Source organism: Gallinula chloropus, assembly GCF_964237585.1.
Source record: "Gallinula chloropus genome assembly, chromosome: 5".
Taxonomy (NCBI): domain Eukaryota; kingdom Metazoa; phylum Chordata; class Aves; order Gruiformes; family Rallidae; genus Gallinula; species Gallinula chloropus.
The window spans coordinates 73,062,226-73,088,539 of NC_140090.1; the positions used below are offsets into that span (position 1 = coordinate 73,062,226).

The 26,314-nt window shown below is 49.8% G+C and overlaps 1 protein-coding gene across 1 annotated transcript in view; it reads right to left on the reverse strand.

The window, feature by feature from the left end:
* Positions 1–5,608: 5,608 nt before the first annotated feature.
* AFAP1L2 (actin filament associated protein 1 like 2) overlaps positions 5,609–26,314 on the reverse strand; it is a gene marked incomplete at both ends in the record, with an annotated part of 67,989 nt that continues 47,283 nt past the window's right edge. The window contains 17 exons of the mRNA XM_084264643.1: positions 5,609–5,635; positions 5,965–6,093; positions 6,639–6,820; positions 7,078–7,245; positions 7,471–7,648; positions 7,736–7,978; positions 8,558–8,669; positions 9,253–9,398; positions 11,091–11,302; positions 11,957–12,061; positions 13,286–13,370; positions 14,127–14,216; positions 14,771–14,950; positions 15,452–15,657; positions 17,843–17,926; positions 21,394–21,484; positions 25,827–25,918. Of these exons, the coding sequence (XP_084120769.1) occupies positions 5,609–5,635; positions 5,965–6,093; positions 6,639–6,820; positions 7,078–7,245; positions 7,471–7,648; positions 7,736–7,978; positions 8,558–8,669; positions 9,253–9,398; positions 11,091–11,302; positions 11,957–12,061; positions 13,286–13,370; positions 14,127–14,216; positions 14,771–14,950; positions 15,452–15,657; positions 17,843–17,926; positions 21,394–21,484; positions 25,827–25,918 (2,330 nt within the window). The remainder of the gene's footprint in view (positions 5,636–5,964; positions 6,094–6,638; positions 6,821–7,077; positions 7,246–7,470; positions 7,649–7,735; positions 7,979–8,557; positions 8,670–9,252; positions 9,399–11,090; positions 11,303–11,956; positions 12,062–13,285; positions 13,371–14,126; positions 14,217–14,770; positions 14,951–15,451; positions 15,658–17,842; positions 17,927–21,393; positions 21,485–25,826; positions 25,919–26,314) is intronic.

A 26,314-nucleotide genomic window follows, 5' to 3' on the forward strand; every position in this document is an offset into this window, starting at 1 on the left:
GACAACGTCCTGAGTGGCTTCACATGGGTACTGGGAGCAGAGAAGAGCATGGCAGGCAACATACAGGTTGGAGGCGGAAGGGGCCTGGACCTCTCCTCCCAGATCTCACCTTCCCTTTCCTTTCTCCTCCTGTTGTCCACCTCTTTGCTCTCTCTTTTGCCAATGCCTGTTTTTCTCATTTCTTCTCTTCTGCCCATTCCAGAGCAAGTCTCACCTCTTATTTTTGATGCTGTTTCCATTGCTCAGAGCTTTGCCACATCACTTTGCTCTTGTTTTGGAGCTGGCTGGTAGGAACAGCACATTTGTCCTGGCCTGAACCCAAAAGGATGAGCTGAACTGGTGGGCTGTAATGGTTCAGGTGTGTCTCCAAAGACAGTTTGGCCACATGCCTGCATCTTTCAGAGCATCAGTCTTGCTGGATCACTAGATCCATTTGCCCACGAAACTAAAATTTACAAAATTGCTCCCCCAGGGCCCATAGTTCACACTGACAGTTGTTTTCTGCTGCCTTTCCCATGGTGTCCATCCCCTCGGGAGAGCAGGAGCAGCTCTGGACAGGGCCAAGGCATTAGCTGTGATTGCCAGTGTCGGTGAAAATAGCATCTGTTGTTTCCAGCAGAAGAAAAATCCCTTCACCCTGATGTTCTGTGCCCGTGTTTGAATAGTGACATTCAATGTACAAAGAGAGGCACAGAGTACTCCACAGGTTTGTTGTCAAAAGATGGTCTAAAGCACTCTTGGGGATGAAAGCTGCCACTGAAACAGGAGCTGTGCTGTCCTACATTGTGAGAGAAACCAGGCTAGGAGAAAGGAGTATTTCCTCTTGCTTTTCACTGCATAGAGAGCTGGGTTTGGGATAGAAACTAATCTATTAATGTTATTTAGGTATGGCTGTAGCTATGCATTGCCTCTGCTGTAAAACCATCTGTCGTCTCTTGTTGTAGGGAGAATGGGCTAGAACAGACTCAGAGCTGACACCCAAAGATGTGGTTTGGTGTTTTGTGGTGCAGAAGCACCCATGATGCTGGTTGGATTCCAGCCAGACTGCTCTGAAAACTCTGCCTGGCCTCCTTGTGCATCCTCTGTTGTGTGAGGGCGAGAGACTGCCAAATTCCACCCTTGCTGACCCACTGGGATTGTAGGTCCTGAGTGGTTTCTCTGCTAGAAGGAGGCCACAAAGATGATCTGAGGGTTGGAGCACCTCTCCTACAGAGACAGGCTGAGAGAGTTGGTCTTGTTCAACCTGGAGGAGGCTCTGTGAGACTGTGACCTTCCTCCTAAATGCCTTGAATAGTTGAAGCCTTGGTCAGACATACGCTGGCAGTGGCAGCACCCACCAGATCTGCTTTTGTACAGAACAAAGCACTTTGCAAGGTAAGTAGGTGTCAGGGCATTTGAAGGAGATGGGAAAAGCCAAGTTGATCATGAGATCAGGATATATAGCATGATCTTGGAGAGACCTGGTCAAGCAGGACATTGTTGAGTAGCTGTTGGAGATGTCTTGTTGTTTTCTTTTTAAAAATGTGAGTTGAAGATCCTGGTTAATTTCTAGGCCCTTTCTCCTGCAAATTTTAAAAAGTGACTTGGGTTTGGTATGATCCCTTGTTAAATTCACTCTCACAGACTTGCTTTGATTCAATCAGAAATACTTAATGAGAACTTACCTGATGGGTGCTCATTCCTGTAAGGCTGGGTCAATGTTTGAGCCTGGCACAGCCACCGTGGAGGTGGGGGCCCTGTGAAGCCAGCACTAATCCAGCCTGGCATCAGGGCAGCGCCAAGGATGCTGTCTGTGCCAGGACATTGTTAGATGTCTGGGTTGTTGCTAATGGAGCTGTGAATTACTTTCGCTCTGTAGGGTTGCTGGATGAGCCTTGGCTGGTCACAAGCCATCTGCTGACTTCAGGAGAGAGCCCATTTCTCCTTTAAGAAACTGGGATTTAAGTAAGTGCCATGAATTTCACCCCCTTTAGTCCTACGTCCCCTCAGCAAGCAAAACCATGCCATTCTGCAATGAGGAAATGTGTGGCTGCCTGTGCTGTAAAGGCTGCAGCAGGGGAGCTGGTCTTTGGTCTTGGCTGTGCCGCCCTCCCTGGGCACCAACAGCCTGGCCCAGCCTCAGCGCTGGCACAGCTCCTGCTCTCCTTAAAGCCAGCTGGCCTCTGCAGCTTGCTAAAAGCCTGGGATTGTATTCTCTTCCCTACAAGTAAGCTATTTGATTCATACCCCAAAAAAAACCCCTATAAACATTCAGGCCAACTTCTCCACCAAGAGGAGGGTGACAGGGTTTTTTTTTCCTTTAAAATCAGACACCTTACATGTGTCACAGTTGAAAATCAAAGTGTCCACTAGCTTTCTTGACATGCTAGGCAGGCTGTTGGGATCCCCCATAAGCTATTATAGGATTGCTCTGTGTATCCCAAGCAAGAACTGGAGCTACTTAGGTGAGAAACTTGCTAAGAGAAATGGTTTGTAGCTGCACATTTCCTTCCAGAAGAATTTGGGCTTCTGCTTGTGACACACCAGGCCTGGCTGTGCTGTGCACAAGTGAGAATTGCAGTAGGACATAACAAATGAAGCGATAACAATAAGCATTAAATTGTGTGTTTCAGTAGCAGTAGGAGCTCTGTCTCCCTCCACAGCCATGTCTCTGGGCCTAACCCTTCACCGTGGTATTTTGTGGGATGGGACTGCACTGGGTCAGGCACCAGGCCTTCGTGGTGCTCAGGGGAACCAGCCTTGCAGTCTGGGTGCAGTTGTGACCCTTGGCAGCTGTGTTTGCTACCAGGATGCTGGCAGAGACGTGTTGTGGAGAGGTGGAGTGGATACTGAGGCATTACAAGGCAGCAGGTAGGTGATGGGCAGCGCTGCTAGGGAAGGCCAGAAGGACGTGGCTGCCCCTTCAGCTCACAAAACCAGCATTCAAGTTCGCGTTGTTCTTTTGTCAGTGGCTGACAGGACACTAACAGACATGTTGGCAGGTTTCCTAGGAAAGGAAGGACCACAGGACCTTCCCCAGGACTTTGTGCCACTCTGCTGCCTTCCCAAGCTTTCTGCAGGTGTGGAGCTGACAGTGGTACAGCTACCGAAAGATACTCACTGCTGTGTCTGGTTTGGTGCCTGTTCCCTAAAGCCTGGCCTCAACCACTTGCTTTAATAACTCTTTTCCTTCCTTTCCAGCTAAACCCCATCCTGGTTTTCCCTTCGCTGACTGCAGCAGGCACTGAGTGTTGCTCACAGTTGCTATCTAGTGGCCAGAGGAAGGTAGGAGAGGCATTTTTCTCTGCTGGTTTTCTGTGTTTAAGCGGACTGTGCTGCTGAGATACAGGCAGGAGTTACTGCAGTTCCCCTTTGGTTTAGCTGTCTTTGTTTGATGGTGCAGTCACTAGAGAGGACTAAATTATTTAAGATATAGTCCATTGCAGTTGTAGACTGTGTAACTGAGGGACTTTTTACTAACAGGGGGTCTGACGTGCTTGAAACCTACTGGAAAGTAGAGCAAGAACAAGCTATATTACAAATTAAAACCCACTGGTAACGTAATATACTCAACGTTTTATTATAAAACCCTCTAAAGCGCCACTTTATAGGTCACAGTTGCAACAGAGGAAATGCCTTGAGTTAGGAAAACAATGGGGACACGGAGACATTGTTTAACATTTCTTTTCTGGGAATGCGTGTTGCTCGGGACTCGCCCAGGTTTGCCATCCCCTGATGGAGATATCTCAGCAGGAGCAGCAGAGCTGACTGGGCTGTGGTGGGACAAGCAGAGCTGCTCTCCTCCATAGCTGTCTCACTATCGCTGTGAAATGTCTGGATAACTTCTGGAGGATGACAGCAGGGTGGATGGTGAGGGCACGGTACGACACATACATTTAGGGTGTAAAAAGGGTCTCCTGACAGCTCATAAAATGTCAAAACAAAAGCTTCATGGTGTCCATGTCCTCCCAGTGCTTTTAAGAGGAAAATTCCTTGGGTCCCAAGCCAGAAATTTCTAGTGTTTTATTTGCATGAGTTTTTTCCACTATGCAAACTTTGTAGAGGTACAGGAAGAACATCCCTTTAGAGGTGGCCTAAAGCATGTCAAGAGTTAGTAAGGTAGAACATTTTGCCTGTGTTTACCTTAGCTCAGAGTGATGCTCCTTGGCACAGCTGCAGGATCAACTCAGCCAGGGTACCAGTGCTGCTTTAGCTTTGCAAGGTTGGAAAACAGCTGCAGCCTTCATGCTGTCACCACAGTTATGAAGCCTGGGCTCTGGCCCTGAAGGACCAGCAGAGGAGACAGGCAGAGGTGTTTCTCGGCCATCAGTCAGTGATGACAGCAGTTTACAGGGAAGAGAGGGTACATGGATTTCTGACACCCCTGCCTACACCCCTTGAAGCCTCAATGTCTCGAAGTTTAGGTGTCCCAGACATCAAACCTCTTTCATTAGAAACCTTGGCTGGGACAGAGAGGGGTGGGTTTTGTGGGCTATGCTGCCAGGGCCTAGAGGCTATTTTAAGTTTAATAATTTGGAAATAAGGGTCATTCATAGCACCAAGATAGCCAACAGCCCACCAGAGACATGACAGTACAACCTCACCCTACCAGGCTTGGAGGAGAGCAGGTCAGGCTGCTCAGCCCTGCCTGTTGGAAGGGGCTCCTTTTGCATGGGATGATGCCTTCAGCTGATTGTTCAGCTACAGCTCCATGGGGACCCACGAGCATCAGCAACACAGTGCTCGCTGCTGGGCAGGAGCACAGCCCCCCATTTCCCTTGGGAAAGGGTAAGCCCTGAAGGATACATTGGGATCTGGCTGGTTTGGTTTTTTTTAAGAACAAAATCCTCAGGTGAAGTAGACGAAGATCTTCAGACTATTAACTTGATATCTGCTTGGAAGTTCTTCTCTGCCCAAAGCTCTTGGCGCCACCAGCCTGTAACGCGGGTTACAGCACAGGAAGGTGAGTGGGGATCTTCCTCGATGTTCTGGCAAATCTGCAGCAGGCTGGTAGCAGTAAGCATGTTCTGGGATGCACTGGGATACTGATTACAAATCCCTTGGATAGGCTGCTGTCTGCTTCAGTCATGTCTCAAGCATTGTTCAGGTGTGGGTATCTCCTTCGAGTGAAGGCTGGGTGTTCTGCAGCTGAGTGATGGTTGGCAGCAAGATAGGCAAGACTTGAATTGACTGAAATTTGTCACAACAGGCTGAAAACCACTGGGGTATAAAGAATAGCAGAGGCCCCTTCTGAACACACTGCCATCGCTAATACAGAACCCTTAGTAACTCATTGATAAACCTTCAGAGTAGAAATACACAAAACACCCCTATGTACAGTAAAACTCTTGTTTACATCAACTGGGTTAGGAATTTGATGCAAGGATTGCCACTGGTTGTTATTACTTTAGCTACGTGGTTGGGACTTGTCTGGAAAGAGCGAAATCATCTGGGATAATTCGTAGGGGCAGCTGCTGACTCCGCTGCTGCCGGAGCAGTTGGCGCAATGTGGAGGAAGTGCTTGGTGTGTGGTTGTGTTGCACACCCAGCCTCCACCTATGGGTGATTGAATCCCCTTTGCCATGCGTGGGCAGTTCCAGTCTTTAGTCCATCTCTGGAAAACGTGGTTCTAACTAGCTCCCTTCTTCTCCCATTCCTGCAAGGGAATAAAGGTGAGTTAGACAAAAGGCAAGTCTGGCAAGCCCTGGTAGCTGTAGGGTGCACAGGATCAACCCGGTCATCTGGTACCCTTGTGTTTTTGGCCATGGGGTGGGTCAGGGATGTCTCTCTATTATAAGCAGTACTCATTTAAATCCCAGCCAGAGCAAGACCAGGTGAAAGGACCAGAGGAGAACCAGGCTAGGTTCTTCCCACACTGTGATGCAAGATGCTCCCCCTCAACCCCATCCCACCACAGCCAGTCTGCTCAACTGCCAGGAGGGAAAAGCAGTGACTGTCCCAGGTAGATTTTTCTCCTGTACCAACCTTAGCTTTCTGTAGGACTGTTCCCTTCCCTGTCACCATGACGGACAAAGGCCGGTTTTTTAAAGCCGTTGCTGAATTGACTGGTGAGCTCTCTGCACTGTTTGCTGGACTGGCGCTTTTTGCCTGAATCTACAATAAAAATAACAGAAATTGTTATTACTTTAGACTGTGGATTACTTTAGATTGCTGCCTTTTACCACCATCTTCTAGACAAGCTCACCAGTCACAGTCCACTTGCACTGAGAGGCATTTTTCAGTGACATACTGATTTCAAAATACCACCATGATGTGTGTGGGGCTTGAGTTGTCAAGCAGAGGGACAGAGCAGGACTCAGGCAGTCACCATCTTAATTTCATGGGAGCCAAGCTCCCAGGAAGAAATTTAGATGCCTGAATTTTCACCCAAAAAACCCACCCACTTGGCTCAGCAGAGCCTTATCGGCCCTGTGGCTCAAGGTCCTACAGGAAAATACGGCTGCTCTCCTGTGTCCCAGCCCCCTTTCACCTCCCCATCACTGCTGTTGTCTTACTACAGTATTATTATAATTATATATAATAGAATATAACAACAATATTTAGATAACATAGGGATATAAGCTATAAGTATAAAATTATATAGTGCAATGTTACATTATTATTGTCAATTATAAGTGGGCTGAGATGGTATGACATACCCGGGGGGCCGCGTTCTCCAGGTGCGTGGTGTCCACTGCAGTGCCCAGGGTCACAGGGCCAGACTCTGCTTTCTTCAGGTTCTCCTTCACCTCCACCAGGCTCAGCTCCAGGTCCACCCTCTGGCTCTCCTTTCTTTTACACTCTTCATCTATCTCCTTCAGCCTCTGCTCCAGGCTCTTGTCTGTGAAGGGAGAGTTAACTTGGTGCCAGCCAGGAACTTGAGGGGAGCAGGGACCACGTTATGTCCTGTACATTTGCCTTGTATTCTGCCCCAGGAGGGACTGTGACAGAGCAAGCTCTGTGACTTGGGTTACACAGTTTGGCTCACAGTGTAAGTCTACCCTCTGTCTCTTCTGGTCCCAGGTGGGCCAGGTTCATGCTCCCTCCTTTCCCATGGTCCCACCTTGGCTCATTTCCACACATCACCCCTTGCCCTACCTGTGCTGCCCCCAAGCATCTCCTTCAGCTCCCGCCTCTCCTTGCGCAGCTGGGTGAGCTGAGCCCGGATTTCATCCTTCTCCTTCTCCAGCCGCTCCTTCTCCTCTGTGAACCTCTTCACCTCCGCCTCCGTCCTGTTCTTGCCCAGCTTGGTTTCCACTGCTGCCACTGGAAACAACCCACCCAAAACAAGCTCAGTCAGGGGAAAAAAAGAAGGAGGGAGAAACCTTTTCAGGTGCTTGGAAACAAAATGAATGAGGAGTGTCTGGAAAGTCACCAACCAGGAGACTCACCAGCCCCTTGGGCACTGTAAGGCTACTGTATAGCAGTGGTGAGCTGAACCATGGGGCAAAACTCATCCTGAGAGCACCACCTCCCTCCAAGCCCACTCACCTGGCAGTGGCATCTTGGGTCGGTGTGCTGGTGTCAGCTGGGGACTGCCTGCTGTCACCGTGCCTGCTGGCAGCTCGGGCACTGGCAGGGGGAAGGTGATCTTCTGCTGCTGTGTCTGGATTTTGATGGTGGGTATCTGTGGCAGCGCCTCATCGGGCTCTGGCTTTTCTGGGTGTTTCTGGAGGGTGAAACAAGGTGGGATCATATGGAGGGGGCTCTGGCCCACTGATGAAGCCTGGCCCCACATGGCAGTTTGGGACAGTACCTGCTCTGAGGTCTCCGTTGCCTTATTACAGGGCTCAGCTTCCTGAGCTGCAAGGGCTGGCTCAGCTGTGCTCTCTGCTGCAGCCTTGTTGTTGGCAGCCCTTTCTAGAGATGGTGAGCTGATGGGTGAAGTCTGGCATGACTTCCTGCCAGCACAGTGTAGGAAGGACTTCACTGGGGTGAGATCCAGGTACACTCTGTCTTGGTCGCCCTCCACTTTGCTCTCAATCTTGGGTACTTCTTCCTGCAAAAGGAGAAAGTTCCCCTGAAAAGGGCCCATCGGCTGCAGCCAGACATACAGACAAAATCTCACTGCAGAGCAGCAGCACCAGTGGCAATGTGGAGTATTATCTGCCATAAACCTTCAAGTGCTCTAAAGGAACAAAGTAATTCCTTACAGGGCTTTTTGGTGTACTGAAGGGAAGTCCTCTCCTTCCCTAGATCTTTCCAATGGCAGCAGATGCCTCACCAAGGGATCTTAGACACTGACCTTGCCCAGGATAACAGCCCTATTCTTCAGCATGGCCCATCTTTCTTGTCCTTACACACAGGATTTGCTCTCACAGATATCAAGAGGAATTCTGATAGACTGGGCTCCAAACAATCCACAATCTATCTCCAGGTAATCTATGCTGTTTGCTGATAGAAAATAGGGTTTCATCCCAGCTGCCCAAAGATACTTACAGCATCTCTCTCCCATCCCTTGGCAACTCCTCTCCAGCACCATTGCAAAAACCCAGATTTCCTCAGGGGCTGGGAATCCCCTTTGCAGAGTTTGGGGCACCATCCCTCCCCCTTCTCGCTGCACCATCGGGCACCTTACCACAGGCAGGTCTGGCAGATCCACGTCGTCGTACAGCTCCTCCTGCTGCACCCTGCCCTTTGGCAGGTTGTCGATGTAGGCATTGGGCTCTGAGTACTTCCTCTGCATTAAGCTGTAAACAGGCAGCAGGACATCCCATCAGGAGGGATCAGTCTCACTGCAGGGCTGCACTGTGCTGAATTTTGGGGTACCTGAACATGGCAGTCCTGGGTCTGAGTCTGCGTGGCCAGAGATGAGAAGGTAGAGCTCTGCAGCAGTGTGATTGCTGCTCCTGCTGCCCATTAAGCAGCACCCACCAGAGATGGGCTACATTTCCTTTTGCTCCTTTCCTTTCTCACCCAGCGCTCAGGGACAGCACCACAGACAGTATGACTGCCTGCCCCAGTGGCACAGCAGCTCTGAGAACAGTGTGGCTGTTCGCTCACAGCCCTGCACCCCAGCCACCCACCCACCCACTCCCCCAACCTGCCACTGCAGAGTCCAGGCAGGCACATGCTCCTAACCTCATGGCAGCTGCAGCTCAGGTTAGACATGTCCTGGTGGGACAAGTGCTCCTCTGTGCCACACTGTGCTTTCAAGGAAAGCAACCACCTAACCCTGCAGCAGCCACCCTCTCACAAGCAGAGGGTCCCCACCCCTCCAGCTTGCTCCCCCTCCACCAGTCCCCGCAGCCCCACACGTTACCACTGACGTACAAGAAGGAGTTCTTTGCAGCGCTCACAATGCAGGAAACCCTGTCAGCATCCACGTAGTCGTAGGTAAATTCCTCTGGGTCAGTTTTTGAACCCGATTCCGACAAGAGGAGGCCCAGCCAGTGGCCCATCTCCTCTGAGGACTTCGCCTATAAGGTAATCGGAGAGAGCGTATGGGTTGCAGCAGCAGTTCTGCAACCCCCAAGGCTAGTGCTGACTCAGCCTTGGGCAGGGAGCTACACTGGCAGTCCTCTGGGCTTGCAAGAGGAAAGATAAACAGCCAGATACTTATCCTAAACCTAAGACCACAGTAAAAGGGGTACTGCTCCGTATAGGGACTCACAAATTTGGAGGCTACATGAATGCAGCTCTTCACTTAACTCCTTCCTAAAATTCCTACTCAGTCTGCATTTTCCTTCCAGTGCTGCCTAGAAGAGGAAGAGAAGTTTCCGTGGCTGGAGATAGATGCTGGGGAGGAGCTGGCTTTGGAGAGGAAAGCATGCGGGTTTCATTTTGCACCAGCAGAGCGCAGCAATGGGACTGCCAAACACGGATGTGCAAGGAGGGATGAGCACACCAGGGAGCCTTCGAGGTCCTTTGCCAGAGCCCAAACCCCTTCCAGGGCTGTTTGGACAGCAGAGAGGGGAAGTGGGGAGTTTAAAGTGGCATCAGAGAATAACTTCAAAGAGAGCCCTTCGCTTTCAGACTGCCAGGATCCAATGCCCAGCTGCAGTCTGACATTTTCCAAAACAGAGTTAAATGTGGTGCCTAAAGTCAGCTCTACCAAAGACCCTCATGCACTTCCCAGTAGCGGGGTGACTTCTACCTGAAGCAAGAATTGGGCTGATGCAGCCACTTTTACATCTTCTGCTTTAATCTGAGGCATTAGAGCAGTAAGCACGAAGTAAAATTCAGGGCAAGTGTATCCCAAATTGGAAAGTGTATTTTAAGCTCCCAATCTGTTTTATTTAGCAGAGACTTCAGTCCCTGGGAAGCCTGCCAGCCAGCCTGTACGTGGAGTCTGACATCCCAACAAAATACAGAATCTTCCGTTCACAAACTGTAAATTTTCCCAGCACCTCTTCTTCACATCTGTAATTATGCAAAATTCCTTAGACACAGACAAATCCTGAATCAGCAGCTAAACAAAAACACCTTCAAACTTCATGGCAGGCACACGAAGTCAGTTGTGTAGCTCTAAATATTCCACCCACTGGAAAAATACAGGAAATTGCTCACATTGGCCACCACCTACTATAATCATGCTGTCGTCAGAGAGAACTAAGATTAGAGATAAACAGTCCTGGATGCAAGGAAAGGAAAGTAACAGATGGAGATGAATTCACTTGCATTTTTAGGGGCAGATCTGTGATCTGTCTAATTGGGAATCATGACCCACAGTCTTGGGACTCTCTTTTCAGAAGATGAAGGTCTCTCTTCCTCCTAACCACAGACTTAAATCCCTGAAGTGACTTCCTCTCATCTAACATTAACAATCTGAAATGCACCCCATATATATAATTTAATCATCCAAGCTTATCCTATAGTCAGTGGAGTGAGATGGGCACCTCCAGAGGACCCTTCATCCCATCCTAAGATGAGCACCTAAGATGAAGGCTGAATGGTCCTCTGGAGGCACCAGCATCAGAGCAAGCCTGGATTACCAGGTAGGTGGGACACCTCCTAGATGACCACAGGCAGCTGGAACCAAAGCCCTGTTCAGGTTCTGTTCTGCTCAACTGGGGGTTCCTCTGGAGGACCTCACCAGCATTCAGGCCTACTAAAACACCCAAGCTGATGACTTACTTAAAGCACAACTTGCCTGGAGACATACACCCTACCTCCAGAATGACCCGCTCTTCCCCGTTTTGCAGGATGCGGAAGGAGTAGAGATGATCAGGGCTTGGCTCTGGGATAACTTCACAACCTGCCAAGCTCAGGGGTTGCTGAGCCAGTTTGCTTCTGTTCTTGTCCTGGTAGAAATGGAGGTGACCATCTTTTATCTGGCACCAACGGGACTTCCACTGGCTGTTCACTAGCACGTTCAGGTAACCTGCAAACAGGAACAGGTTACTCAGGCATATTTTCCACCCCACAGGGGGAGGGAATCCAAACTCATTTGTGTGCACAGGGATGTCTGATGAGTAAATTCTGAGATCATTGCACAACACAAAGCCACAGGCAACAGCAAAGAACAAAAGCACAAAGACAAGCTGTTCTGTCCATAAGAATCGGGGTGAAAAGGGTAAAGATCTGTTCAAAATTGGACCCTCGAAATTCAGGTTAGGTTTGGGGCAGCATGTTGGCTGCAGATGGTTGGACGGAGCTGATCCCAGATGGTGACTACCAGGTGACCCACACAACCCACTCCCTGCTGACTCCCATGCCCTGGGCTGAGGCCCAGGGAGAGCAGCACTGATGCTCTCTGTGTACATGTTTGGTATTACCTGCCCTTCCACCTGGGTTGCCCCATGAGCTACACTGCCTGCACTCATAAGCCACACAGTCATTTTAATGTGCAAGAGACACCACAATGTGCTTGGATTTACTGCACTGACCAAGCAGACTGTGGCTTCTTTTCTCCTCCAGCACCACAGCCTGGCACATGGGCTTTGGAGGAGGATGATGCCTGGTGCTGATCCTGCCCTGCACACTGAGATCCAGCCCCAAGACAAGTCCCTGCAGGGAAGTTCATGTGGTCACTTACTGGAAGTCTCCAAGGATCTTTCTGGACTATCCAGGGAGCTGGATTTTTTCCTTCCAAGGTTCATCAGGTTGCTCAGTTTCAGGCCAGTTGTGCCCTTCTTCTTAACTACCAGAAAAGAAAGAGATAGATTTGTGGCTCTCCTGACCCACAGCCAGGCACACACCCTGCTGTCCCAGCTGGGTGCCCTGCCCCAAAGCTGCCTGTGCTGCCATCCTGCACCCAACACACACATCCCTTGTAGAGGGCAAACCTGTGACTTGGGGACAGGCTGTAACAGACCACATCTCAGAGAGATGATGAGCGAGACAGCACCAGTAATCTCAGTAATTTGCTGAAGATGCTTAATCTATATTGCTTTAAACTTGGGTTAGCACTGACCAAACACTGGCTGCTGCTGGAGCTGTGGGAAGGCTGTTTGCACAGGTCTTCTGTGCAGTGACTAACCTCTCTTCACCTTCTTACACTACAGAGAACTGAATTTAAAACCATTACCCATGAATATTTACTGCCTCCTAGTCTTTTCCTGTCTAAAGGAAGGACTCAAGGTGGGGAGGTGGAAAGCCTATGCCCAAAGAACATCTTCAGCTTTGCCCACTGAGCGTGTAAGTTAGTATATGAATGTGGCTGTAGCTGTGCAGTCATCAGGAATTCCTGATAAGAAACCAGATTGAATGTTTTTAGTCCAGATTTTCTTTCTCTCTCATTTAACAAAATGATGAAGTCCTGGTGTAAAGGGACTCAGCAACTGAGGTCCAGCTGTTGGGTGCCTCCAGTGAGTCTGCAGCATGGATTTCTCTTTCGCTCTCATACGTAGATGGGTCCCACCATCCTTCTAACAGAGCACCTCCTGTTATAAGGTACTTGCTGCCCCATCTTATAGATGGAGACTGGAGCTTAACACCTGGAGTGGGATTCCCTAGTATGAAAGTATAATTCTCCATTAGACATAGCTCAACATTTCACACAGGAACTCCCAAATTTTTCCACAGACATCTCTAAGGGAAGTCACTTAGATTGGATTTACGCCTTCTCCAAATGTCCCATAATGCGTTGCCCAGAGTCACACAGGATCTGTATGGTAGGGCAGGTATCACACCCAGGTTTCTCAAGACCTGCCCAAACTATCTAACCATTGAGAAATCCCAACATCCACCTGTCACTAAGGAGAAAGGCACTGAAGTCAAGTATCCAGCGAGTGATTTCACATGTAGCTTTCACCCTGCATCAGGTCAGTTTGGAGTGGCAGTAGCAGGAGACACGACAGAAACCCCACCACGCATGCAGGGTCTATGGCCCAGTTTTCCCCTCATTCCCAGGGTGCAGTTTTACCATCTTTTATCTCAGCCATCTCTGGGTGGCCATCCGTACTGCTCCCGCTCTCGGAGGCTGCAGAGTACCTCTCAGATACCTCCACCTGCCAACAAGCACCAGACACAAGCTCCACAGATGCATGTGACCCATTCCTCCAGCCACCACCCACCACAAATGCCTTTTCACCCCTCCTAAACTATGAGGTCCCACCCTCTCCATAGCAGATGCTTTCACAGAGACATCCCCTGCCTGCCCACTTATGCCTTGCCCTTGCTGTTTTTTCTCATCCTCACATGGGCAGATCTGGCACATGAAGCACCCTGGCTGGGCTTACCTCTGAGGTGACATGGTGCCACCCTATGGCCTCCCACCCTGCAGCCTGGCTGCTAGGGACATTGCTAGTCCCCATAGGAGGGAGGGCATGGGCAGAAAAACTGACCAAGTGTCTAAACAGGTCTGGTTTGGGTGTCCTCCAGAGACTTATTAAGGTTTCTTTCCCTTCCCACTGTTTTGGAAAAGGGGATAGTCCAGGTTTAGGTGACAAAAGACTGGCCTAAGCCCTGGTGACCAAGCCTTCTGAAGGTGAGTACAACCACCCTGCTGGATGAGATAGTACTGCTGCCCTGTTTGGAGGAGACCCCAGTGCTGAGTCAGTCTAGGGGGAAAGATGTGGCAACCAAATTAAGACCGCAAAAGAAAATTAAGATTGTTCCAACAGTGCTCCCTTTCAGCAGAACGGGCCTGGTTACCTTTGTATCACTCTTTGCTCAGATAAAGTTACTTCACCTACAACTGTTTATATTAAAGGAACAGGGGGAAAAGCCCAAGTGCTAGGTGTCTCTGCAGAAACAAGGTGTACCTTTGGGTAACTGAGACGCTGCGAGTCTGGGATGTACTGGTTGCCTTCACTGCCTCCTTCACACAGCAGACCACTCGTCTCCTGTATTACCTGTATGGAAGGGGAAGCCATAGCCTGTGAAAAAGCTGCAGGAAGAGGATCAGTACTTTTCCCCCACCCAAGGAGAGATCTCCACGGTTTATGCTCCCTGCAACCCCAAGGACTTGGCTGGTGTTGCAGCAGGCAGCCAGCAGAAACTGCTGGATCTGAGTCAGCCAGGGAGAGGCTGCCAGCAAAGGCGCCTCGCAGCCCCGCTGCTGCCCCGGGCTCCATGAAGGCTCCTTCTTTTGCTGCCATCTCAGGGAGAGGGCCACATCTCCTGGTGTCCTCGTACACGTTGGGCACCCACCCCAGACAGCCTCCTGCTGCAGCAGCTGGGCTGGGAGGTCCCTCCACAGCCCCCTGCACAGAGAAGGCGGAGGGGAGCTGCAGGAAGAAGCTATCCGAGGACATGGAAATGAAGTGGTGTATTTGTATACGGGTTTGCAGTGAGGAAGGGAGCCAGAGCATGTGAGGACAGGACTGAGATAAGATACAGTCTCCCAGCAAAGCCAGGATAGAATCATGGGAGCACTAGCAGGGTGAGCCCCAAAGGCGCCACTGACCCTGAGCCACTGCTCTGCCTGGTCTTTACTCTGCAGCCCCAGCACAATGACGTCGGCATTCATGGGGATGATCTTCAGCTTGTGCTCTTTCTTCCTCACTTGCTTTTCCTTGTGAATGACGGTGCAGCCCAGCAAATTCACGTCGAGCTGAGGACTGTGGTCTTTGGAGCTCTTGTAGCACTGGAAGGGAAGATGGAAGGGCACGTAAGAAGGGGACCAAAGAGGTGCCACTCCTCCCACTTGATGGTGTGAACTCACCCCTAGAAGTGGCTCAGTGCAACCACACACACTAAGTGCACTGAGCCCAAGAAGGTCCTATAGATCCTACAATGCTGTTGCACCTACGAAGACTACACAAAGGGCATCTCTGTATGTATAAAGATACACATAGGTCTATGTACATGCATATATAGTCTGAATATAGATACTGCTAGAGGGTCAAGTGTGTGGTTAGCCAGTAGGATAAGCATTCCTTCTGCTTAACCACATCAGAAATTTTCCCCAAGAAACATCTATAGGCATTTTGGGAGTTTGAGATTCTGGCCACAGATGTGCTTTTGTGTCCCCCTCAGTAGCCCCATGCCCATGTCCCTTCTGAAAATGGAACAAGATCCCCAGTTCTCTGGAACATGGTTTCATCAAAATAGGTTATTTTAGGCAGAGAGTGGAGGATCTACCCACCAGCAACCTGGTGTCCTTGATGACACACAGCTGTTTTGCCCATTGTCCCAGCCACTTCTTTCTCCACAGGAATGCACAGATGCGGGCATCCTTCATCAGCTCAATGGTGGCCTCTGTCGATGGCCACTGATGGGTTGCTGACTTTCCTTTGCTGCTCTCTTCTTCATCATAAGATTCATAGGAGCTACTAATGGCTTCACCATCTTCTATAACAAAAGCAAAGCTTTATCATTAAATACATTCCTAGGACAACTCTGGGCCTACTGCTTGCCTTAGCCATGCTCGCACATGCAAAAGCTTCCAGCGTAGGGATGTGTCTTTTGAGGCTCTTCTACAGGAGGATAATCAATAGGAAAACAACCCTGAGATCTGTTTTTCTTTCTAGCCCGATATCAAACTCATTGTGATGTTTTGTGCCTAATATTCTTAGTTAGCAAACACTCAAAAGACACCTCTCAGTTGACCACAAACTTGAGAACTCCCCCTTAGACATTTCCTGATGCTTGCTGCTTTTTTTCACCCAAAGATGCTTTTTCTACTTTCCACCTCAAGCCGAACACTCAGGATTTTTTTCAGAGAACAGCAAGCTACAATCAGCCCTCATCCTCTGAATGTCAGAAGTAAAAATGGTATTTGTGAGGCCATGCAACAAGCAACAATCTCTTGTATTTCAGATGTCATTCCACTGTCCCCCTCTGGGCTAGCAGGTCTCTCTCTTAGCATCTAAGGGACAGCAAGAGGCTTTGAAGTCACACACTGTTGCAGCAGCAAAAAACAGTCCTAAGTGGCAGCTGTAAAAAACAGTGGTGACGTTTTTCACCTCCATTCTTAAATGGCTTGCTGCTTTGTCAGTGTGAGTTGGGATTTTCAGTAGCCAGCTCTAATGTATCATAGGTTATTGGATTTTTCAGGTGATAGGAACGTGGTCATTGGCACCAGATTCATCAGAAACAGTGAAAACATTCCCACTGACTGCAGGGGGATTTGCAATGTTCTGCTGGTGTCTACGTCATACAGGGAATCCACAAAATGAGTTCAGGTAGCAGGATGGTAAGGTTTGGGCAGCACCTGGGAAGTGTTCTCGTCCTACTGAACAGCATCAAGGAATATTGATTGTTAAGTTTCACTCACCACAATTTAATCTAATTTTGATTCTCATCAAATCTTAATGTCCACATAAAAGTAACATTTGAATTGGTGCAAAATAAAAAGAGGAAAAGCAGCCAGAAAGGAGGTGGAGGGGGAGAAGCATTAGGAGCTTCACTGAAGAACACTTCTTAAGTTGGGTTTACTTGTTCTTAAAATAAAAGGAAGTGAGATGCAGCAACAAAGCTACAGCCTTACCCTTGATCTATAACATCCTTTGAGTGATCAAAGCTGAAGCAATTAAACAAATTTATTAAAAAGCAAATACTCCCTTTCAAAGTCTCTGAGTGGTGCTGGCAGCACACTACTGGCTCACCATCTCCACACCCTTGAAGTACTGGACTGTCCATCTTTTATGGGAAAACCTAACAGAGACATAGGCCTTAGGTCTCAAGCTGCCACCTGTCTCCTGAGGGAACACCACTTTTCTTCTATGCTCTCAGCAGGGGCCCTGGATCTTCTTTTGTGCATCAACCACAACCTCAAGTGCCTTATGAGATGAGCTCTTCTCTACTTGAAAAGCTGTAGCCATTGCTGACCCAGTGACACTGGTATGGCTTCATAATGAAAGTATGTTTCATATGTTTTCCAGGCTCTGTAGCTGGCAAACTGGGGCAAACCTTGCTTGAGTGACTCAAGACAACACTGTTGTCACTACTAGAGCATCCCAAGATGTTCAGCTCAGGCATTGTCCTACAAGGTCTCCATTTCTACCTACTGTAAGTCTTAACTAAGAGCACAGTTTTATCCTCTCATTGAGGTGACATCAGGGGCAGCCATGTTCTGGGATGTCCTTGTCTAGATCCACCTCTGCTTTCCTGTTTGTCTTCCCAGGGAGCTAAGTCAACACTGTGACGCAGGAAGCTGCGGCCATCCTGTACACCAGAACTTTCTCTGCCTGAGCAGAGCACCTGCAACTTTTGCTGAACAGCTACTTGTCAGTACAGCCAGAGTTACCACATATCAGATCCACATATTAGCCACCTGAGCCAGGGGAATAAAAGCTAGGGAAGTTCTCCTCATTGTCACCTTGAGCATGCAGAATGAACAAAAAACATCACCTTGCACAGATTCAACATGGTCAGAGAGAGGGGAGAGGTGGTTACCCTCCATGCATGTAATGGTCAGTGCTGGGGAAGGCACCTGATCATCTTTGCTAAAACTGAGCTTTAAAATAAAAAAAAAAACCCAAACAAACAACAAAACCCAAAAAAGGTCACTTCAGGTTTTGAAAGCATGCCATACCCATCGTTATTGTGGCATAAATAACTCCCTCAGTAACCTGCAACCCTGGCCTGGGTCCAGCCGCAGCAAGCCTACCAAAAAGACCTGCACAGTCAAAAGGAAAGAGAAAGGGAGACAGAGAGACAGACACAGATAAGCAAATGTGGAGAACAAGGGCGTCAGTTGGGCTCAGCCCCCACACTCCCCCCTTGGCCAGTGAGGCTCTCCTGTCCTGTTCCCACTGTCAGCGGAGAAGTACACCGTACGGTGACACTGTCAAACAGTGACATTTTCAACCCACCCCTCAAACAAAGTAACTCCCTTGAAACACAGTCATCCTCATTGAAATTAAAATCAGCCTGGGCAGCAGCTTCAGCCAGAACAGTCATTGTGCAGGTGGGCCTTGCCTTTTCCCTCTCCCCCATGGCACCCTTCACGTACACACACGCAGACGAGGATGGGGCCGGTACCGGTTTGACACGGTTCAGCCCAGGAGGAAAGGGAGGCAGCAGCATTTGCCGGAGCTGTGGAATGAAACGCAGAGGCATCCACAGCAGAGAGGTGGGGATCTGATGTAAGAGGGACCCTGAGACCCAGTGGCCTCACCCACCTGCTTAATTTTAATTCATTCAGCCACGGCTTGTTACACCGCCTCGCAGTCCCACCTCTGATGCTGCACGAATCCTCTATCTCCTCAGCCCATCTGGAGGCTTGCTTTGATGTCCTTTCTTGGCAGTGCACCCACTAATTTTAGTGATGTTCCTATTTTTGTTTGATTTCACTACGCCCATTTGTTTGGAGACGTGCGGGCGTCTTCCAGGGCTCAGGCCATAATTCTGTCAGAACCACCACCAGCAGCTCCCTGGACACTCCAGCTCCTCCCCTACCCAGCTTGTGGGGAGAAGGGGGGTGATCACAGAGGGCTTGGGGAACTACTGGGGTCAGGCTTTAGCAGCTTTGGCCAGGGCAAACCCATGTGTCCAGACTGCCCTTCAGCAGTGACAGCAGTCACACCAAGGCAGTTGCTAGCAACGAGCACTGCTTCAGGCAGGACAGGCACAGGGTGCAAATGCCATGTGATAAGGCAAGGGGGAAAAAAAGGGATGGGGAGACCCATTTTATACTGGTAGAGCCAATGGGCAGGACCAAGACCCAGAGGTTTGCCCTACACCACTTGACTTGAGGCCTGATCTCGAGGCAAACAGGGATGCCAGCGGCTCCCCAGCATTGCTGCCTGATCTACCCTCTGCATGGCGTGCCAGGCTTTACCCTTTCCTGAGGCCCCCATGGCCTCCTCCTGCCATGTATCCACTGCTCCCCATCTCTCCCTGCTCCTCCTTCCTGCTCACCCCAGGGCACCATCTCAAACATCAGACTGCCAAAAAGGACAGAGATTCTTGGTGCCAGCACGCTGCCTTTCTTCTCACACAAACCAGCTTGAAAGTCACTGGCATTATAGGATGCCAGGAGGTTTGTGTCTGGGAAGGGACCTACCAGGGCCACAGAAGGGACTGGCAGCTGAGCTGTCACAGGGGGCAAAGGCACCGCACACCCCGGCAGCAAGGGTCTGCCTGGCTGTGCAAGTCCCATCTCTGCTCACTTCATGGGGTCCCATCTCTTTTAGGGCTGTAATGCTGCTCGGTAGAACACTGGGCCCACTGGTCAAACAGTCACAGCAGCCACAGGCTGCCCCATTTCAACAGTGTGCCCACCATATGGGGCTTTTCTCCCTTTTTCTGACTGACTGTGCTTGAAGGGCTCTGATCTCTGCCTTCCTTGGGCACCTGGCTGGGCAGGATTTCAGTGGATGCCAGGGTGTATTTACATCTCTGAGCAGCAGGTTACCAAGGAAAGAAGAGGTTTAAGCTGGGTGTGTGCTTATCACTCCTGCCAGCTGAGGCTCTCAATGCAACTTGAGTTTATGGAGTTGCCTGGCTCTTGGGTTTCCCAGCACACGGAACTACAGCTGCATTCCAGCTAATCCAGTCTGTGTCTTCACATGCCATGGCTCTTAGCGTGTTATCCCAGCACGCAGCAGGGGGGAAAAGAAAAAGTCCATTTATTTTACAATGCAGCCAGCTAGATGAGGCTGCAGTGCCCAGTGCTGCCCCAGCTGCAGGAAGGCTTCATGCCCCTGTGCCTTGCCCAAGGCCAAACAACTCTTGAAAGTTTGCACACAACCCAGCTGGCACCTATCTGCCTGTGGTGAAACAGAGAGGACCTCTCCTCTGCACCAAATGGCACATTTCACCCTGGCTGGGATGAGCCTGCACCTTTTCTCACCCAAGCTGGGTGCAATCTTCCTGTTTGCTGCTGTAATGCACATGCAGCCAAAACAGGATGGTTCAGGGAAATGAAGATCTTTCTGCATCTCCCTTTTTCATTTATCACTGTAGCTCCTAAGCCATTGTAAGAACAGTGACCCACACTGAGCTTCCAGCTGTCCACGAGTGCAAGATGCACACACAGAGTGAGGGTTGTTTGGATACACCAACCCCTGGCTACCTTCAAGCAGGTCTCCTGCCAGGGTGCTTCAAAGTCCAGTGGTGCACATTGGGGCTGGAGAGTACTCAGTTTTTCTCATGCATAGCTCAGATTCAGCAGTCAAGATTTTAGATGCAAATCTGTTTCCTTTACTGCTTAGTTCTCTGCTTGCCTTGACTCTCCTCACAGAGCTCTGCCCCAGCCACATACATCATTGCACCCCACTCTGCTGCAGCTGGGACTGATGAGCACAGATCTGCTGCTTCTGCAGTAGAGCGATATAATCTGTCTCATTTGGGCTTAAATGGATTGCAAAGCGATGACAAGATCAGCTCTGCTATCAGATCAGAAGGCAGCAACCTTTCATGAAGGATGCTCACTGAAAGAAGGATGCAGGTATAAATCTTAAAAAATGAGAATCAGGGAGCTCAGCCTGTGTGCCCAGTCCCTCCTGGAGGGGTGCAGAGCCTGTGGGGACAGGTATCGGTGGCACTGCTGAGGACATCGCTGTGAGGTGTCAACCCAGGTGGGGAACAAGCTGTGCAGAGGGAACCCACACGCTGTCCCCACACATGAAATGTAGCTTTTTTAATCGAGTTTACAGATGGTTAAACTGCCACAAGAGACAGAGCTGAATAAACAGCCAATTATAAAAACGGTTATCACGTCTAACAGACCAACAGAGTCATGAATTCTGAGCCCCAAAGGGATGATTAGAGCAATAGGACATGAATGCAAGCCACCACAGCTTCACTACTCACTCCTCTACAGAAACCTGCATTTGACTAGTGTATCTTCCAGAAAACCACCGAGGCAAACAGAACCCACAATGGTCTGTAGTATTTCACAGTGATATTACACTAACCCAGGAACACAACTTATTTCTGCAGGAAACTTAAAAATTTGAGTAATTCATGAGCCTTTTCTTTCCAACTAGCATTAGATCTGTAATACTGAATATCACCTGAATAACAGATCCATCACACAAGCTTTAAGCAATGTCTGTGTTTTCATATACTCATTCTCATAAACATCAAGTCCTCCATCTCCCACAGGACCCCCCCACACCCCTCCTGAGAGCTGTATACCATTTACAGAGACATCATATGGCTCAGCCTCTTCATAATATCCCTCTGGGGATTCGATCTTGGGCACTGGCGGTTGTTTTGTTTCAGGAATCTGCAGAATGAATAAATAAATAAATCAATCAATAAAAGCATGATTTAAGGTACAAACAGATGCTTGAAAGCCACGGGGCACCTTTCTGTTTTCTTTTCACTAAGGTGCATGCTAGTGGATGTGACCTTTTAGACATGTGCACCAGGGTTTCCATGTTAACTGGTTGAGGTGACAGGGAAGATAAGAGACTGCGGAGGATTTCCAGTGTACAGTTACCTCAAATACGAAGGAGTTCTTTGAAATCAGCATCTAACTGTAACACAAATATTACTTTCTTTAATTTTGCTGAAAGCCCTGGGAAGATCAACCTGTGCATTTCCTCAAAAGCCACAATTCCAACCCATCAGCCACACCATGAACTGGGACTTTTGCCTGCTGCACTGATCTCCCTCCCCAGCCCTTAGGCTGCTCATCATAACTGGGAATGATCATCTGTGCTATTGATTATCTTAACAGGGAACCAGAAGGGCAGATATTTGGTGCAATCCTGGCTTCACACTGAAAAGCTGAGCCCAAGGAGTCGCTGGTTGTGTCTCAAGCTTCTGACCGATAGCAAACCATCAGCTAAACCATCAGCTAAAACTCCCTGGTCTAGGAACTATATCAGAAATATTTAATTGTGCTGTGAGCAAAAAATGCAGGAAATGGATAAACTATTCTGATGGAAAACGAGCCTTTGAAAAGAGTCCAAGGGCTGGAAAATCCCTGTGGTGCCTGCCAAACCCCTCCTTAAACACAAGCAAGGGCTGGAAGGAAAACCAGTGCCTTGATCCTTTACAAATACCAACACATGAGGGAAAAAGAAAACAAAAAAGAAAGCAAAGCTAATAAATCAGCTTTTTACTTTTCAAGCAATGCACATGGCTGTTGAACATGAGACAGCGGAGCTGAAGATCACAACAGAATAAGCACACAGCTTATGTGTGCATCCCATCTCTCCCATAGTGATCCGACAGCAGTGTCCTCCCGTTCCCCAGTGAGGTGTCCCCTCTCCTCACCCAGGTCAAACCACACACAGACATCTGACAGAGGCACACTCTGGCTCACAAGGCCTCAACTGGCTTCTGACTGAGACCTGTGCAAACCCTGGATACGATGCTCAGTGTCTGCAGCCCTAAAGCCCCGCTCCTCCCAGAAGGACAGGTGGGAGAGCAGGTCTCTCTCTGCAGACAGCAACACCGAAGCTCATGGATCACACATGTTCCTTCACGCCAGCCCACCTGATTGCTCCTGGAGAAGAGGGGCCAGCTGGGCACCAGCACTGCAGAGCAGTCTAAAGCAGGATCAGTCCCTCTGCAAGTCATGCCAGCATCACCAGATGCAGGTTCAAAGCTGTCCATGCTGCCCTGGCTATTTCCACCAACAGGTACTGCTGGCCAGGAGTAGGAAGGAAGCTTTGAAGGAAAACATGTTCTGGCCAGCAACTGCCCGCAAAGGGGGATGCTGCTGAGCCTGTGGGAGCTAGGTGCTACGACCACACCAGCCCAAATCACAGGTCTCTGCTCTCAGATGGTCAAGCTGCACATGGTTCTGCCAACTTTGCAAACCTCTCCAGTGTCTTGGATGAAAACTTCCTATGAGGGCCTGCCAGATGCTGCGAGCAGACTCCAAGCTTGCTTTCCAGAGCCACGTAGGACACACTGCTGGAAAACTCTTGCCTCCAAACACTGAAAGATTTCGGAACTTGTCCTAATGTGTCCAATTAAAGAAATAGAAATAAACCAAACTACTCCAAAGCTTTACTTAATCCCTTCCCTGGCCAGGGAATGCGCCTGTTACTGCCCTCTGTGGTGGCCTCCTGTGTGTAGCCAGCTCACGTTGTGCTGCGACCATAAACAAATTGCCTACACAAAGAAATGCTGTGGGTTTATTTGACACTGTCCCACAAGTGTCAGGGAAGGAGGGGGGGGGGGGGGCGGTGGTGGAGAAAGGGGCTGCTCTGTTTTGTTTCCTACAGACAATAGAAGCCAACAGGGACTAGGTGGGACTGCACCTCAGCTGCCCCAGAAGTTATCTTCTTCTCTTTCCCCAAAGGCGTGGAGTTGCTTTGTCTCCAGCTGCAGTCAAAGAGCACATGGCTGCTTTATCTAACCCAGGCTGGTCCTCACAGAACATTTGCCTGTTGCATTATGGCACAACGGAGTATGCAAATAAAACCCCCTTGGGCATCCACGTCCGCACCGCGTGACTGTCCCAGTGTGGAGAGTGGCAGAGCTGCCAGGGCTACCACAGAGGAAAGGACACCAATGTCTGAGCCACAGCCCACGGGGCTCATTGTTTAAAAGTTGCTTTGGAGAAAGTCCAAAGAAATTGGTGGGATCCAGCTGGACCACCCCTGTTGGGCTGCCCACTGACTGCTGGTGCCAGTGAATAGCAGGGACAATCTGCTGTGCAGAACTCTAGCACCAAGATCCTCTTATGCCTTAATGCCACCAAATAACAGAAAACAGCTAAAACAGATACATTCTGAGGTCCTCTCCTAACATCCCCATTTCTGTGTAAGGACCTGAGCAATCTCCTCCACTGCCCAGGTGGCCATGGCTCCTGCCCATGCCCAAAGCAGCAAACACGGACACGGAAGATTCCTTTCCCCACAGCAGCTATTTGCACACACTAACTGGGACCACACTAAAGCTCTCCTCAGGCCCATTCCTTGAGTATGCTCAGATATCTTTGCTGCCAACAGCTCACTGACACTCAGATGCTCACAGTGAGGAGGTCCTTGATTGCTTTATCCAAGGGAGGTTGGCACCACTAATAAGCAGCTGGGAGAAAGTAGTGCCCACCACAAGCCTGGGAGAAGACAGATGGCTTAGGTACCCTTCTCAGTTAACATCCAAGTCTGTTTTTCCTAATTCCCTCATTTAACTTTCTGATTGCCCTATCAGAAATCTGGGCTACACCAAGCACAAGCAGAGATGCCTCAGGGACACTTGGTTGCTACTTCCCTGGTCATGGCTTCATTCCACCACACCATCAGCCTCCTGCTATCACCTCCTCCAGCTTTGAGAAACCTGCAGCCAAACAGCAATCCCTGCTCTGGATACTGCTCCCAGATGACTATCCCCAGCCACCTGCATGGGCAGAGCCCCCCTGAGGCTGGAGCAGCTCCCAGAAGACAACCACACTGTGTCCAAGGGTTTGCTGGCTACATCCTGTCCTACCCCGTTGTTTTCCCAGCTTCTCCAGCTAACTCCAGCTGAGCCACACAGCCCCCTTGGCAGAAGTCTTGGGTCCTCATGCCATATCCTCCTTCCTGAGAAAGGAGCAGATCCTCCTCCATAGTTGATGGATGCACCACCCCATCCTCCTTCATGCCTCCCCCTCCTCCCAGTGCACACTCCCTGCCCTCCTTTCCTTGCACATCCTAAAATCCCAGCTACAGTGATTCCCACATTGATCAGCTACTGACCCATCTCTCAAGGACTGCTGTGCTGGCTTGCCAGCACCGCTACCAAATCCCACTGAAAGCTGATGGTGTTGAATTGGACTCTGGATAGATTTATAACTGGACCCTGCCCAGATTTATATCTGCCCTACATAAAAATCTACAGTGCTGGCAACTCTTCCTTGCAGACCTGTGGGCTGCACAACAGGCATGATGCCCAGCAGTCACCCAATGCATGGACAAAACAAGGCACTTCAGCCAGAAGCTAACCTGACCTTCTCTGCTAACAGCCAAGGCTCTTCCAGTGAGGAAGATCTGGTGCTGCCTGGGGACCTCCTCGTCACCCTGCAGCTGGAGGATTTCTGGCTTTTGTAATTTCATGCCTGCAGCCTGGGCATGGCTGCTTTACAACTTGGGGAAGATTTCCAAAGCAGTATTTAAGAGCCAAGCTCACCTTGGTTTCTTTGAAAACCGTAATTCTCTTCCTTCTTTGAGCCTGGATTGCCATGCAACGGGCACAGGTTTCCCTGGCAGGGGCTGCAGCCCATGTTGTACAGTGCTCCTGGACATGCATGGGAAGCCCAAGGCTCCCACAGCTGCCCGCTCCCTCCATGCATGAACTCTGGGAACTACAGGGGGCTCTGGATGCCCAGCGACCCTGGAGCACAGCCACCCTGCCCGGGCCACCAGCCAGCTGTGGCATCCGCACCAGCCACACACTAACCTGCACTGTTTGCAAAGACCAAACATGCAGGAAACCCATACACTGGAGACCCCCTGGTTTTATCTTTGCATTATTGTTATTTTTTTTAAAATAAAGCTCAGCAGGACTTTTTGTCTCACATGGGGAGGGGTCTCTCCTTTTAGCCGTGCTGCACAGTATGTGACACGAGTGAAGTCTCACGGTGTTTAGATCACAGGGCTGAGGGCCAGGCAGTGAAAAGCAAAGCTTACCTTTGGAGGGGGGAGGTCTGGCAGACTCTTCTGAGGAGGTGACGAGTGCAGTCCTGAGTCTCCATTGGTCAAGGAGTTTTTCCGATCCAGCCCTGCGAGCCAGAAACATAATTACACCAATGGCACGTGGCACCTCCCAGCAGAGCACTCGCTACCCAGGGCTGCGCAGGAACAGCGAGGTGCTATTTTGGTAGGAAGCAGAGTGACAATTAAAGGCAGCGCTGCAGGGCCACCATGTCATTTCAGACCATACTCAGGAATGTGGCACTTGGAGACCCAGCAGAAAAAAACAGCCTCTGGGTTTTAGGCACGTTTTTCCTCCTGGAGGGAAAACTGAAGCTCAGACTCATTGCTGAAACATTAAAGGTCTTGAGAAGCAGCATGGGCAAACACTGCACAGTGTCTGGAAATCTGCACAAGTGAGTCTTTCCTAGCTCTGATTCCCACTGCTGCAAGCAGACACATCAGTTGCTGTCCCCACCTCTGCT